The following is a 16413-nucleotide window of genomic DNA, read 5'->3' as shown; positions in this document are numbered from 1 at the left end:
GGGGAAAGTGAAATGGTACGGCCACTGTGGAAAACAGTACGGTGGTTCCTTAAAAAACTAAAAATAGAACTACCATATGATCCAGTAATTCTCCTTCTGGGTATACACCCAGAAGAATTGAAAGTACGGTCTCAAAGAGGTATTTGTGTACCCATGTTCACATCAGCATTATTCACAATGGCTAAGATATGGAAGCAACCCAAGTCCATCAATGGATGAATGGATAAGCAAAATGTGGTATATCCATACAATAGAATATTACTCAACCTTAAGAAGGAAGGAAATTCTCCAACACACTACAACATAGATAAACCTTGAGGACATTATTCTACGTGAAATAAGCCAGTCACCAAAGGACAAATACCACCTGATTCCACTTACATGAGGTACTTAAGAGTAGTCCAAATCATAAAGACAAAGTATACGGAGGTTGCCAGGGGCTGGGGGGAGGGGAGAATGGGGAGTTAGTGTTTAATAGGCACAGAGTTTCAGCTTTACAAGATGAAAAGAGTTATGGGGACGGATGGTGGTGATGATTGCACAAATATGTGAACATAACACTAGAGAACTGTACACTTAAAAATAAATGGTTAAGATGGTAAATTTTATGTTATATGTATTTTACCACAGGGAAAAAAACTCAGATTTTCTAAAAAGTCAGAATGCCACTGAATTGTGGCATATAAAATCATTTTAGGTTATGCGAATTTCTCAAGAAAAATTTTGTTTAAAAAAAGACAAACGAGGGGCTGGCCCCGTGGCCGAGTGGTTAAGTTCGCGCGCTCTGCTGCAGGCGGCCCAGTGTTTCGTTGGTTCGAATCCTGGGCGCGGACATGGCACTGCTCGTCGGACCACGCTGAGGCGGCGTCCCACGTGCCACAACTAGAAGAACCGACAACGAAGAATACACAACTGTGTACCGGGGGGCTTTGGGGAGAAAAAGGAAAAAATAAAATCTTTAAAAAAAAAAAAAAAAAAAAAAAAAGACAAACGAAAAAAACAATGTTAAAAAGTTGAGTGAGTCGATATCTTTCTTAAAACCACACAGGAAACCCAACATTCAGGACAAAATAGCAGATTCAGCACCAGGTTCTTCTTCAGGAACCTCCGAGTGTCAGTGGTTCCCTCCACCTCCGCAGACAGGCTGAGGCTCGGCGGCCGGCCTGCCCTGGGGAGACTCTGATGGCAAAGCCTCAAGGGGCCCAGGGGGAGACTGGCTGCATCATACACACGGCCGCATGGGGACTCGACGGGGCACACCTCTCCACCAGGGGACAAGTCAGGGTTTTGTGAAAGATCTCCCGAAAGCCCTCAAGACATCTGTACTTCCAAGTTCCAGGAAATTTAAATTTATATAATCTTCAGAATATATTAAGGCATGATACTTATGTTCCAAATATAAAATATTCAAAATACACAGCTCTGATGTGTCCTGGGCACCCAGACCAGCACCTCGTACATGGTAAACACTCAAATCTTTGTTATATGAACTTGTTTTGTTCAAAGAATACTAGCAAATACATAAATAATACATTAGTTAGTCTCTACCTCCTAGAGATTTGGAAGAGGGTCATTTTGCTACATGACTCCCCCCAAAAAAGGACTGTTTGGACCCCTGGCAGCCCCGTGGGGATCTGCACTTACTCTGACACTGGGTCCGCTTATTTTTACAGCTCTCTTCATCCCATGTCACTCTCTTACGTTCTAGAGAGTCCACTCTATCAACTTCATTCAATCAGCAAACATATATGGAGCCCACACTTGCACAGCTCACAGCATGTCAAACTGGCCAGCCAGTGTGGGTACACTGTCCGCAGGGACTCAAACTTCTAGAACGGAAGCTGTCTGGATGGGAAGACCTACTTCCTTTGGCTCTCCACAGCTACCCAAAGACAAACCACAAAGGCTCTGGCGGTTCCCGCTAACTAAAGATGCACGCATTTCACAACACGCTACAGACAAGGGTGTGTCTTCTCAAAACATTTTTTCTGGTTTGTTTTTAATGACTATGAAATACTCAGGGCCAAAACAATTCACTCCGACTCAGGAGACTGGGCATAAACTGGATACCCTGAGCCCAGATGCCTCTGCCATCCAGACAAACCACCTACAGAAGAGCTTCACAAAGGGCCTCAGGAGATGCAGGCTTTCAGCTCCCGCCAGACACAAGCAAAGCGACGCAATCGCTGGAGGCCTGGCCCATCTTGGTTCATCAAGCGTTAGGAATAAAGAAACGCAGATGTCAAGAATGCAGCAAGGCCATCTTGAGAACAGGTCACACGTCAAAGACGGCACTGCCGACAAAACACAGCGGCCGCCAAGCTCATGTAGGAAGACTTCATTCAGGAGTCATTTTCCAAAGAAAAGTACATTTTTTTGGCTTGTCTATTTCTGATTAAGTAAAGTACTTAAATGTACAACCCAGCTGACTAGACATTTGATTATACTGAGAAACTTATCGTAGTCTTCTGGGTGTGAAGATGCTATTGCAGGGGCATCTCTAAGCCCCCATCTTTTGGAGATACACACTGAGCAACTCAAAGATGAAGTGACCTGACGTCTAGGATTTGCTCTAAAGTACTCGGGGAGGAATGGGGACAGGGGAGGAAGAGCCGAGACAAGACTGGCCATGAGTTGATAACTTCCAAGGCTGGTGATGGGTACTCCGGTTTCATCATACACTTCTCCCTACCTTTATATTTGAAATTTTCCATCATAAAAAGATTTTTAAAAAAAGAATGCACATGCCAAAGTGTTTGCAGTAATCAAAACAGATGCAATTATGACTGGAATTTGCTTCAAAATAAACCAAAATGGGTTTCGGGAGAGGGTATAGACAAAGATTGCCCACGAAGTTGATAACTGCTGAAGCTACATGGGGTGCATTTTACTATCTGGTCTGCTTTTGTTTATGCTTGAAATTTCCATCATATAAAGTTTTTTAAAGAGGAAAGAAAAAGGAGAAATAAATGTGCAGGCTGAATGCAACTGCTCCACAATGGACTGCAGAGGGAAGGAGGAGCATGCTGGGCGTGAGCTGCTCCCCCCAAGGCCATGCCCCGACCTTGCAGGAGGCCCTGTGGGTGGTGTCCCCACTGTCACACAGACACTCCTGGGGGAAGGAACAAGAGCCCACACTGGCACCGTCACCGTTGTTTTCTCCTCCATCATCTAAATCCACTCGTGATGCGAATGCTTGATTCAGGTTTCACCCAATGAATGCTTAACCCATTTCCATTGTTCCACACAGCAAGTAATTTGTGTGGAAAATCATTTCATCCACAGGAACATTTCCTTTCCAGATTACACTGAAGAAAGTACACTTGATGACAGGAAAATGGAATCCAATATTCCATGTTAAGATAAACTCCACATCAACAAGAAGTGATGTGCTCTTACACAGCCACATTCCAAAAGCTCCATGAAGCAGCAACGCATGTCGAAACACCTGCCACTGGGTGAGCATTTCGATGAAGAGTTAAAAAAGAAGAAGAAAGCGCCACGTAAGACATATCAGTTTCAGCACACAGACTATAATCGCAAGCAAATTATAATTAACTTTCTCGAGGGACATTATCTAAATGTAAATGAGGAATGGAGAGCGACTGGAGGCCCCACCAAGGCGCTAGGCCATGGTGCTGCTTCGCTGGCTCCCTCCACAACTCCCTCCTAACCATTGGACAAGAGCGCCACACATGCCACACCTGAGCCCACCAACTTCTCCCTCAGCATCACTTCCCAGCCCCAGACGTCCCTTTCCTCTTGGTGAAGGCCCATGCCCAAGCCCAGAGCGCCTGCCCACACAGCCAGGCGTATCACACACAGTTGCATTTTAGCTGAAATTTCTAGTAACAAATAAAGAAAAGCAGAGCTGGGGACAAGAGCTTCATTTAAATGACTGATTGTAGGGGCCGGCCCGGTGGCGCACTGGTTAAGTGCGCACGTTCCGCTTCTCAGCGGCCCCGGGTTCGCCAGTTCGGATCCTGGGTGCGAACATGGCACCACTTGGCAAAAGCCATACTGTGGTAGGCGTCCCACATATAAAGTAGAGGAAGATGGGCGTGGATGTTAGCTCAGGGCCAGTCTTCCTCAGCAAAAAGAGGAGGATTGGCAGTAGTTAGCTCAGGGCTAATCTTCCTCAAAAAAAATAAAAAAAACAAAAAAATAAATGACTCTGTGTTCAGCTATAGTCAGAATGACTGCCTCTAGATTTATTCTCCTAACTAGGACCCTGAATTACACAGACTCGAGGTCTGGACATCAGAGACGTCAGTTTACTGCTGAGTAGATCAGAAAATAAAATGCATCTATGCCCTGATACCCCATTCTCCTTCCCGCAGCTCACCCCAAGAGTGTCCTACATCCTTCTGCTCTGGGTCAGCTGCACAGTAATGCTGGCAGACTGGGACACCACCGAGGGCATCTTGTTGGCGTTTTTAAAATTTTTAATTGACTTGTTAAATTGACATCTGCTTTTTCAAACAGAACACTGAACCTTAGGAATAGCAGACTTACAATGATGCAAACGATGTCTACACATTCTACTTCTTCCAAGTGAACCCTGCAAATTCTTACTCTTAGTTACAACACAGGCACATACAAAATTCACTGTAAGAAAATATTTATCACTCGTGTAGATTCAAGCTTTACTACACAAAATACATTAAAATGGCCTTATTTTTCAAAATAACTATCGATTTGATAATTATGAATTAATGCTATTATGATACATCCCTATTGAACTATTTATTACCACCAGCCAGCAGAATGTACTATTACCATAAAGATAGGAAATGATTATAACAAAGCTATCACTAAAACGAAGCATTTTCTAGAGTCATATTCCATGCTTGTTTTCCATATTGCTAATAATGATTACACTGCTTTTAATGAAAAAATATTAATGGCAACAATATTTATTCTTAGCGCATGGAGCCCGCGGCCAGGTGGAACCTGAAGTGATGCGATGGTTCTTACATTGCCGTCCACTCCCGAAGGACTGTTAAACACATACTCCAGCTGAAAGACGATGGCGAATGCGGGGTGACGGACCATCTCGGGGAGGCGGAGGCGGCTTCTCAAAACAAGAGCCTGGTTTCCAGAGCTAGGTCAAGAACACGAGACAGAGGCACATCAGGCGGTGGCCTCCCCTGCCCTGCACCCACCTCCATCACCGGCTCAGGCGCTGGGACACTGGGCGCTGCCGGTGTGGCGAGTCCCCCCAGCAATGCCACTGAGCTCTTCTGTGCGTTTGGCCTCCAAGGTAATCCCCAAATAGAGGGGTTTTTTAGGTACCACAACCAACACTTTTTCCAAACCGCCAGAGCTGGGTGCAGGAAGACAGAACGACAGCCAGGTCTCCAGGGACGCTCCTCCTCGAGGACCAGCCTCCGCCCAGCTTTGCACATGGCACCCCTTGGAGATGTGTCTGATTCTGATTTGGGAAGCACAGGACTGAGCAGAGTGGCAGGGCTTCCTGCCCTCCGGTTCTCCACCAAATGAGAAACTGATCACAGGGCACATCTGCAGGAAAGTGTGACAGGGTCTGCACAGACTCTCAGTGACCACAGCTGGAAGCGTCCGTGATGCTAACTCCAAAATCGTCAGAGCACAAAAACAGGGTTTTCCAACCTAGGTCTGCTGCTAATGGGCACAACTTGGCAAGAGGAAACAGAGGCACCAGTGAAGAGCCCCAGGTGGATGAGTGCACACTCACGCCCAAGTACAGCTTCATCTCCCTTTGATCCCTGGTTACATGCCCACCTCCTCGTTCCACGGGGGCCAGGACTCAGGATCCTGGGAAAAATTACCTGGCCTTCGAAGAGGACCCAACTTTCCTGCTGAAACTGGCAGAGCGTGTCAACGCCACCTCCATCTCGGGCAGCAGCACCACAACCTGGGGCCTCTGCACGAAGCCCAGCCCGTTGTGCACGCCCACACACAGGCGCCGCTCCAAGATCTCCAGGGTGCCGCCGTCCTGTGGGCTGGCCCCCTAGGAAGAGCACACGGCAGGCGGAGTAAGTGCTGGGCAGAAGGGAAGAGGGAGTGCACCAGAAAAGACCCAGCAGAGAGGTGAGCCGAGAAGGAACTGTAACAGGGGTTTCGGACATTTCCAGATCAGAAGGTGCTTGGGGAAATGAGTCCAGGCAAACGACAGACAAATAATCCGGTCAGAACTGGCTGACCTAGGGCATTTTCTAGTAGGTGAGGGTTTTCTCACACACTGTGATCTTCTCAGAGCAACACACTCCAATGCACCCCCTCAGATGCCTGAATCACCAAGCTCTCGCTCTGGGTTTCCAAGGCTAAGCTACGACTCTCAAGAGGCAGCGAACTAGCAACCAGGGACTGCGACTCCTCCAACGGGACCCAGGGCCCCACAGTGCAGGAGCCCACTGTCACCGAGGCGGGGCGGGCGATGACGGAGGCAGAGCATGTCAGGTTCCTGCACCTCTGCCTCTCTCCACACTCAGGACACTCGAGTCTCAATGGGAAGGGGCAGCACAAAGAGGGAGCATATTTAGGCAGTAAGTCATAAACCAATAAAAATGGAATCTGCCCCAAAGTGATCACTGGATATTAAAGCATTTCATCTTCACAAAAAATGTACAAGCATTGTAACAAATGGGCAAGGATAGTCCTCCAGGCTATTACTGTTTATTAAATTATGTGATCATTGCAAAGTGACCCCTGAAATTTCAAGTTTTCTTCATTGCCCATTAATCAAGCTGAATGGACCTAAATTCAGCCTATTAGTCTTTGGGAAATGAAAATAAAACAATGCAGATAACTGAGCATCTTCCAGTTGGACAGGAACAAAACTACAAAGGTAGTAAAACTACCTAATAAAGTGACTTTTATGGGAATATATAAAATTCAACAATGATACTCTTAGAGCATCTCTACCCTCATACAATCCACTCCAAGCAATAAGAAAACAGCAGGAACTACATCACGAAAATGTACGTTGCTACTTCAATCCTCTTTTCTGCTTTGTGTTTCTATCTCACATGAGACCACATTATGTGGAACTACATTTTCAAGAAAGACTAGAGAGCAAAAAAAAGGTCCATCTCGTTCATATATGTGTGTGTGATTAATAATTTGCTACCTTCCCAGACTACTAGGATGGGCACCAACTGATTGAATCATTTGTTCTCACGACAAACAAATATTAAGACCTACTATGTGCCAGCACCGTTTCATGCACATTAGGTGCAGTGGTGAACCTAACCAAGTCCCTGTCCTCCTGGTGCAAACACTCCACAGAGGCACCAGCAGCAAACCAGCAAGCAGGCAAGGAAACCAGGCGGTCTCAGAGAGGGCCAAGCACCCCAAGAAACAAAACGGGTGACACACAGGAAGAGCCAGGGGTGGGGGGAGGGGGGTGGACACAACAACGTGCCCAGGGGGGCCTGTCAGACAGTCAGGTGTGCACTGAGACCTGAGGCCTGAGAGGACCCACACAAGCACCGGACCAAGAACATACAGGAAAGCGAGCTATGTGTTCGAAGGCCCATGGTGGGGACAAGGTGCTGCCACAACTGCCAAGGTGCAGAACCCCACACACAGGCTTCCAGCTGAAGACTTTACAGGACATGTTCACACAGGCAGGCAGCACTTGACAGAGTCAGAGCAACCGCCCGTCACAGAAAACTGCTCTGATGGGATAAAATGATTGCAATTTCTAGTCATCTCCTTGGAATGAGCCAAATATCCTCAAAACGTCCTTGGTAAATGTAGACTCTTTTATGGGCTTCCCTTTGCTCATTTGGTGATTTAATTTACTTTTAAATGAGGACTGTTTTAACATATATCAAAATTAACGTTAATTAACATCTCAGGGTAACAGCACCTTCATCATCCTCAAAGCTAAGACACGGGCTGGAGCTCTGCAGGGGCTCGGCTTCCAGCAGAAACGGCCCAGCGCTGAGTCCTCTCAGATCTACTTTAAATACCAGACCAGGGACAGAAAGAGGTTAGCCACAGAAAGGGGAAAAGACAGGACCACATCACCAGGGGCTGACTGCCCACCCAGGCGGCATTAGGGGCCACAGCTTTCCCAACTCTGCTCTGAAGTTTGCATTCCACGGTTCAGACTAAGTTCTGTGACATGAGACAGTACCTCCTGGAAGTGATCACTGATAAGGAGTTCCAGAAGCTCTTCCTCAAATTTCTCAAGGGAAGGATACAGAGTGAAGAATAAATCATCCAGGTACCACGTGACAGACTTCTGAAGGCGAGGCTTTCGGAGGGCGTCACCTGAAACAAGGAGAGGGCTCACACAGATCATCCTTGGACATAAACCCCCCGGGGCGTCCAGAGGGCTCTCACCCACCTGAGGTCCCAGGCTGTGGGTGATGGGACCTCCAGGCAGAGAAGAAAGCATGAGCACACCACTCAGAACACTAAATTAGAACCCACCTCAGTTCAAGCAAACCACTAAACTGATTAAACAAATACAAATTTCATTTGCAGTCCAAATTCCACCCAATCCTCCTCCGGGAACAAATTTTATAATTCGGCAATCCAAAGAACACAGATTACAGAACGCAGAACAACATCTGTTCCCTTCAGCTCGGCTTCCCTTTATCACTTACATCCTCTCTCGCAAGAACATGGCCAAGTCTGCCTGTTCTCATCCCATTACCTTCACCCTGAACCATCTGGAAACACGCAGGAATACTCATGAGCACATTAAGGCAACAAGCAACAATACAGTCTGGGCTGGCACCACAAGAGAAAAGTCCCTGTCCTGACCAGCAAGTGCCCCCAACTGTGAGCTCCATGAGGACAGAAGGGACAGTGGCTCCTGCCATCAGGCCCAGGGTGGGCACAGAGCAGGTATCTGAAAACTCTCGGCTGTGAGAAGGGAGAACCAGGTCGTCTGGACAGCCCTTCTCCACGGGCTCAGGAGCAAAGACCGACATGGAAGGAAGAAGGCAAAGTCAGCTGCTCCAGCAAACAGACCCCACGGAGTCTGCTCCTTACGTCCCCATCATTCTGGTTCTGGTCCTCTCCGTCTCTTCCTAAATTTTATCATTACGTAAATATTTAGGTACAAGGTCTTAGATTTTAAAAGCCAACTACAAAGTTAAAAAAAGAAAACAGTGACATAAGACTCAACGCTAATAAAACTGCTGTGAAAAGAACACTGTGCTGTCCTGCCGGGAGGTAAGAAGTCAGAGCAACTGAACGGCAACTGTGTCTTTGCCGCCAACGTATCAGAGCCTTAAAAATATCCATATCTGCCTTCTGCCCCAGGAATTCCACTTTTTGAACCTATTCAGCAAAAATAATCAAAGATGGAAACAAAGCAAGAATACTCATTGGAACACTATTTATAAGAGAGAAAAATAAGGAACAACCAAGCATTCAATAATGGGAGAACATTAAGTAAACTATTGTTCATCCACATAAAATGAGAACAAAAATCATGCTGTCAAAGATTATCTAATAAGGGGAAAATATTCATGATATTGCAGGTGAAATAACATATAAACTATCTATAAGTCCATTTGATGCCAGTTTTATTTAAAAATATATGCATTCGTAGATACACATGTGTACCTGCAGGCAGTGCTCATAGATTATTTTATTTCCTTCTTTATGGTTTTCTACGTCTTCCCCATCACAAATATGCATTAGGTGTGATGACTCTGAGAAAGTTTATGTATTCCTTTCATAATTTAAAAAAAGTGTTTAAAGCAGGCCAGTTGATAAATGAGAACCAATTAAGTGCAGGCAGCATTACTCACAACAGCCAAAATGTGGAAGCGACCCAAGTGTCCATCAACAGATGACTGGGTAAGCAACATGTGGTGTATCCATACAGTGGAATACTATGCAGCCTTAAATAGGGAGGAAATTCTCACAGACGGATGAAGTTTGAAGACAGTATGTTAAGTGAAACAAGCCAATCACAAAAGGACAAATACTCTATGATTCCACTTAGATGAGGTACTTAAAGGAGTCAAATTCAGAGACAGAAAGTAGAATGGCAGTTGCCAGGGGCTGGGGGAGTCAGTGTTTAACAGGGACAGAGTTTCAGTTTTGCAAGATGAAGAGTTCTGGAGGCAGATGGTGGTGATGGTTGCACAACAGTGTGAATGTGCTTAATGCCACTGAACTACACACTTAATGGTTAAAATGGTAAATTTTATCTTACGTCTATTTTATTTTTTTAAATGCAGAAATTATATATAAAGCCCAACCTTTCACGAAATGGTCCAGTGAACGTCTGATGCACATCCTGAACTAAGATGCTCCATCAGAGAAAGAGAAGCCAGGGAGGGGAGGGGGACAAAGCCAGCGCCCTTCTGCCACATGGCCTGAGCCGCGGCAGGTGCAGAACCTCAGACTGCGTTAGCCGAAGAGACCCCTCCCCTGGCAGCAGAGGCTGTGAGGCCACGAGGCCCCTCTGGAGCTAACCGGAGAGCTTGGAAGGAAGGAGGGAGGTCCTGTGACCGTTCCCACGCCGGTCCAGGTGAGGGATGAGCTCAGCAGCAGCGAAGCGAGCAGGAGGCGAGAGTGGAGGAGATGGCAGATGAAGCAAAGGGAGGCGGAGGAAGGGAACCAGCAAGGCAGCTTGCGCTCTTTACTCTGCAGACCCCGTGTTTCCCATTAAGGAGCTGTAACTGCACTCTCCAGGGCAGGTCAGGCGTCCACGACAAGGGTAAACGTGGACGCGATCCTCTCCCAGTGACTCGGCCTTGTTGGCGTGTGGCCAGTGTCTTTCTCCACGCCTCCGAGTGGCACGACCACACACGCACGCTGCTTTACAGCACAGAGAGGCTCCTCTGCTGGTTACCAACAATCCCTCTGCTCTGAATCACAGTTAAACTGTTGGTCAACGTCAGGTAGTCCAAGTCTCTATGGGGCTCCAGGTAAGGGGCCCCATCTCCCCACCCCAGGGGGAGGTGGCAGTGGACCAAGCTCCCTGTGCTCCTGGTGAGACCCCCATCCCACACGCGGAGCCCCCCCACTCTCCTAGACTCCATCGGGCCCATCTCACCCTGCCCCCTGACCTGAGCTTCCATCACTCACCCCAGGGAGCCAGGACTCCCAGGGCTCCCACCCTCTCCTCTCCTGGCCACAAGCTGCCCCTGGGGCCACCACCCACTGGGCGCAGGGAGGAACAGACTGGCTGCGTCCAGTGCCCTCTCCCCTGACAATCCTGCGCTGGGCAGCGAAGGCACTGTGACCTCCAGACTCCAGCCCAGTCCACCTTCCCGAAGTGCGGTGAGAACACACTGGATCTTCAAACAGTGTGCACCTTCCCCTAATGTGAGTCTTGTTTTCTACAGAAACTCACAGGGAAAACTCCTCGGCCTGCCCACCACAACCTGCCCTCTCCCAAAAGCTGCTCCCATGCAGCTGGTCGGCAGACCCCTCGGAGGGTCTGTATAGGCCCCAAGTCAGAAATTGTTCAAATGTTCAAAAAGCACCAGTGACAATGAGAAGACAAACCAACCAGCCTCCTTTCTGCAGGCTGCAATGAAAAGAGAAGGAAAACCCAGAATTGATACCTTCGCCCAACACCCCGAAGGTCACAGCTAGAAGAACCACCATGTGCTCAGTGGCTGCGCACGGCACAAAGGCCAGGCTGCTCGGTATGAAAGCAGAAGCCCAAGGAAACGATGCCGTGGGAAAAGGACCCGAAAGAAAACCGAGGAGAGAGCAGCCCTGAGACAGACAGCGCCAAAGGTTAAAACTGACAGTGGTGGCAGTAAACAGGGGACAGGCCAGCTACCGGCCACCAGAACCCACAAGAGCCTCAAAGCCACGTCCAAGATCCAGTGGAGAATGACAGGCTGGGCTACGGGGCGAGGGGACAGGCTCGTCAGCCCTGCTGTGCCCATGACTTGCCCAGTGGACAGTTACCAGAGCAGGGCCCGTGGGCAGGGAGAGGGCAGCACCTGACAGCTGGGCCTGAGTTTTGCTGGGCTGACAGTACCACCTGCAGGGGGACAATGGAGAACACTTTCACAGGCCTCAGCCTGAAACAAGGGAGGGGATGGGGAGTGGTCACACAGGCTCTGGAGCCAGGGGCCCAGGTGGGAACCCAACGCTGCCTACGGCCCTGGGCCTGAAACAAGGGAGGGGAGTGGTCACACAAGCTCTGGAGCCAGGGGCCCGGGTGGGAACCCAACGCGGCCTATGGCCCTGGGCCGGGGCCTCTTGCCCAATTTCCAGACCTCAGTTTCCTCAGCCGTGAAAGAGAGGCGACTGCGCCCAGCCCAGGACACTGCTGTGGGGACCAAGACAACACTGTCCACATTATGCCCTATAAAGTGGCCACCAACACTGAATCGGTGAATACCGAACCACGGCTCCCAGGGAAAAGCTGTACAAACAGACACATACCTCACGTGGATTATAATCTCAAATCCCAACAGAGCTCATCCTGGTAGACTCCATTCTCTTTATTTGACAAGAGGAACGGGTGCAGAGTGTTAAAGGACTTGCTGCCCCACTAACAGGCGCCAGAGTCGAGACTCAATCCCATCCACGTGGCCACTCCCACTCCACCCTGCCAGCATTCAGTGTCTCCATACGAGGGCAGGGCTGACACAAGAAGCAGCATCGCCTTGCTCAGCCTCAGCTGGGAATGCGTGTGAGAGAAACTCAAGTATTTAAGCTGCTCAGCGCACACCCACGAATGGCAGGGAAAGCACTGTGAGCGCTCATTAGGGAGTGGGCAGATTCGCAAACACAGATCCACTGGTAGTGAGGAGAGAGGATGCACTGAGGGCCGTGAGCTGGAGCAGAACTGCGTCGTGCTGGGTGATGCTGGCCTTTACAGAAAAGGGGACAGCCTAGAGGTTAAGTGCAGCACGCTCCACACTGGCAGCCCAGATTTGGTTCCCAGGTGCAGACCTACACTGCTCTGTTAGCGGCCATGCTGTGCTGGCAGCCCACATACTAAACAACAGAGGAAGATTGGCATAGACGTTAGCTCAGGGCGAATCTTCCTCAGCTAAAAAAAGAAAAGAAAGAAATGGAGGGGAGGTGGAGACAGACAGACAGACAGACTGGCCCCTGTGCTACGGCTGCAGCCTATCCCAGCAGTGACCTGAACATCCTCGACGTATCCCCATTACATGCTGTGTAAAGAACATAAACCAACACAGCGGTGGACAAAGGCCATCTCCCTTAGGGACTGATTTCCCTTAGGGAAGGATCCTTTTGGTGCCACAGCTCAAGGACAACAACTCAGCAGAGGAAGCAGTCACAGGTGTCTGGAAGGTGGCTTCCCAGTGCTTCCAGAAGTGGTCCAGGCTGGGCAGGAAGCAGACTCTGCATGACCACCATGTGACAAGGTGGCCCCGGGGCCCAGAGCCACTATCAGCTACAAAAAGTCGTGACCCTGGTCTTACAAAGAGGTGAGCAAGCGAGTCCCAGGCACAGAAGTTGGATGAGGAGGAAAAACGCGCTTCGACCAGCATGACCAGACTGAGGAGCCACATCTGCAGTGGGTAGAACCTTCCAGATCCTGAAGGGCCCGGAAGGCAGGGCAGGGCTGGGTGTCATCCAGCTGGCCTCCTCCTGGCCACATCTTGTGAGAGGCGCAGGCTCTGGAGTAGAGCACCTGAGTTCCAAGCCTGGCTCAGCCAGAACCCGCTCTGCAACCTTCTGGAAGCCGAGACTGGAGACAGAGTAGCTCTCAAACAGAAGGCAGATCAGAGCTCCAGGACATGCTACTGTAGGAGGCAGCAAGCCCAGCAGATCCCAGCTCAGGTCAAGGAACAACTTCATGCTCACGCCTGCTGTGCACCTCCTAAGGTCTCGGCTCTGGGGCCTTACAGACCACCTCATGGCTCCCCAAATACACCTTTATGGGCAGGTCCTGATAATGTGCCCATTTTACAGAGGAGACAGCAACAACAGAGGCTTGGAGAGGTCCAGAAACTCGCCCTGGCTCACACCACAGCCAGGACTGGAGCCAGCACACACCGAGGTCTGTCAGCCTCCACCAGCCTTTCCCCAAACACCCTAGCATCACCCACAGAGCGGAGTTTTACCACCTGAAATTGTCTGTCATTCAATCAACTAACCAACGGCAGTGGCCAAGACAGACACGCACTGCCTCTGCAGTGGTGGCGGGTCACTCTTGGTCCTCATGCTCTGTAACCAGGTCAAGCTTTCACTCGTCTGTTGGTAAGTCTTTGGGTGGGAATGCAATTCCCAAAAACAGCACTGCTCCTACGGAAAACAAACCCCACTTCACAATGATCCACTTTCTTCTGGAACTCCCACGAATGTACTGCAGAGAAAATGGCGATTACCAGCACTTTCAACAAGCAAGGACCCCTCCCTAGTGACATCCTTTAAGGAAGCGCTTGGAAACACCTTCCAGATGCCCAAGGAGTTCTCCACTAGGTCCTAACAGAGTCCCCCGACCACAGCCACCCGGGGACACAGCTCTCCTGCCAAGGTTATTTATTTCACCAGATGCACCTCACAAAACAAAGAGAATGCTGGAATAGTGGCAGCAGAATGAACACTAAATATAGGAATGGTTTAGGCAGGGATGGAAATGAGTTTGAGCCGATCCACGTTTACTCCATGACACCTTCTTCTGCCTTTGACAACTGTGGTCAGACTCGAGGTCTGTCCTTCCTTAAACTCAACCAAGAAAGATCTATTAACCATCCACTCAGAGCTCAGCACTATCCCCTCAGCGCCCAGCAGGGAGCCTGCTGACACAGCATCTACTCAATAAATATCTGTCCAACGAATCAATGAGGAAACAAATGGATCGACGAACAAATTAATATATAAAAGGTATACCCCAAGCTACCAGCAGTGGTCTTCTCTGGGGAGTGAGACTAGAAAGGAGAACTTCTAGTTTCTACTGAATTTATTGAATAAAGATTACTTTGTCATTTTAAGCTGTCTACAGCGTCGTATAAAAAGGGCACACAAAAGACAGAGCAGGAGCCACAGCAGCCTGTCCAGTAGCTCACACGGATCGGGGGAGCCCAGCTCTTTTCCCTGTCACTCCCTCCCTGCAGCGGACAGCAATCTAGAAGATGAGCTCCCAGACTCGGGGAGGGCAGGCGTTCCTCTACACAGCCTGGGAAGAACCCCACAGCGACGTAAGGTACTCAGGCTTCGGGTGCGGAGGCCTCACTGAGACCTTGTGTGCTCTTTGTTAAAATGCAACATCAGCAGGTTGGGGCTGGGGGAAGCAGCATTTTTAACAAGCACCTCATACAATTCCTATGCAGGTAGCACAGGACCCCAGCCCAGGAAACACCAACCTAGAGGAGGCCCCTGGGTGGCAGACCAATAAGTACACACTTCAGGCAAGTGAGTTCTCCACACAGCTCTGCCGAGCTCGGGTACAAGAGATGAGGGAGCAGGGGCTGGAGCTGAGTGAGCTGGCCCCGAGACAGCCCAGCACCCAGCACAGAGCCTGGCACATCGACTCTCGAGATCCACAAGGAGGGAGACTCAGTTCTCAAGGAGCAGACAGCAGTGAGTCTAGATGAACAGGATCTGAGAGGTGATTTACAGGTGTGAGTGCCGCACAGGGCATCTGGCACTCAGCAGCTGGTGGCTGGCAAGCACAATGGTGCTGCCAAGCCACCGCACACGCTAGTTCAGCTCCACACGCCAAGCCACTGCACACGCTAGTTCAGCTCCACACGCCAAGCCACTGCACACGCTAGTTCAGCTCCACACGCCAAGCCACTGCATACGCTAGTTCAGCTCCACACGCCAAGCCACTGCACACGCTAGTTCAGCTCCACATGCCAAGCCAGTGCACACGCTAGTTCAGCTCCACACGCCAAGCCACTGCACACGCTAGTTCAGCTCCACACGCCAAGCCACTGCACACGCTAGTTCAGCTCCACACGCCAAGCCACTGCACACGCTAGTTCAGCTCCACACGCCAAGCCACTGCACACGCTAGTTCAGCTCCACACGCCAAGCCACTGCACACGCTAGTTCAGCTCCACATGCCAAGCCACTGCACACGCTAGTTCAGCTCCACATGCCAAGCCAGTGCACACGCTAGTTCAGCTCCACATGCCAAGCCCCTGCACACGCTAGTTCAGCTCCACAACCCCAGCCTGCACTGACCGCCCACTGTCCAGCCCCGGCGCTGCCCAGCACAGTGCTCTGGACACCACCTTGCCACCCCTGCTAGCCAGACTTCCTGTAGTGGCTGCAACCCAGCTGGCCAGCCTTCCTCTGCCTCTCTGCCAGGTGCACGCCACTGTCACCCGCAGCACGGTTTCCAGACTCACCCTGAAGCACTGCAGCCATCCAGACCACCTCAGTGACAGCAACCTATGGACTCCAACACGAAAGACTGAGCTTTCCTCCAGGTCCCCCCAAAGGCCTCGCCCACTCCCAGAACTCCGCCAACTCTCAGCTCGCTCCTACGAGTCCCTAGCAGAG

General features: G+C 49.9%; 1 protein-coding gene across 29 annotated transcripts in view; it reads right to left on the bottom strand.

The window, feature by feature from the left end:
• The window catches only part of NPHP4 (nephrocystin 4), a 129080-nt gene that overhangs the window by 83019 nt on the left and 29648 nt on the right, over positions 1-16413 (bottom strand). For 20 of the 29 annotated variants that reach the window (XR_011537610.1, XM_070611030.1, XM_070611032.1 and 17 more), the window contains 3 exons: positions 8126-8262; positions 5811-5992; positions 4978-5104 (listed from right to left, as the gene is read on the bottom strand). The exons of 6 other annotated variants lie outside the window; for them this stretch is intronic. Coding sequence is in view for 22 of the 23 variants with exons in the window: in XM_070611030.1 (XP_070467131.1) it covers positions 4978-5104; positions 5811-5992; positions 8126-8262 (446 nt within the window). In the remaining variant the exon portion in view is untranslated. The remainder of the gene's footprint in view (positions 1-4977; positions 5105-5810; positions 5993-8125; positions 8263-16413) is intronic. 3 more of the 29 variants (XM_070611033.1, XM_070611034.1, XM_070611042.1) reach the window with 1 other exon arrangement.

Source organism: Equus przewalskii, chromosome 2 (assembly GCF_037783145.1).
Source record: "Equus przewalskii isolate Varuska chromosome 2, EquPr2, whole genome shotgun sequence".
Taxonomy (NCBI): Eukaryota; Metazoa; Chordata; class Mammalia; order Perissodactyla; family Equidae; genus Equus; species Equus przewalskii.
Note: the sequence above shows the minus strand (reverse complement) of the source record. Positions and strands in the feature narration are given on the sequence as shown.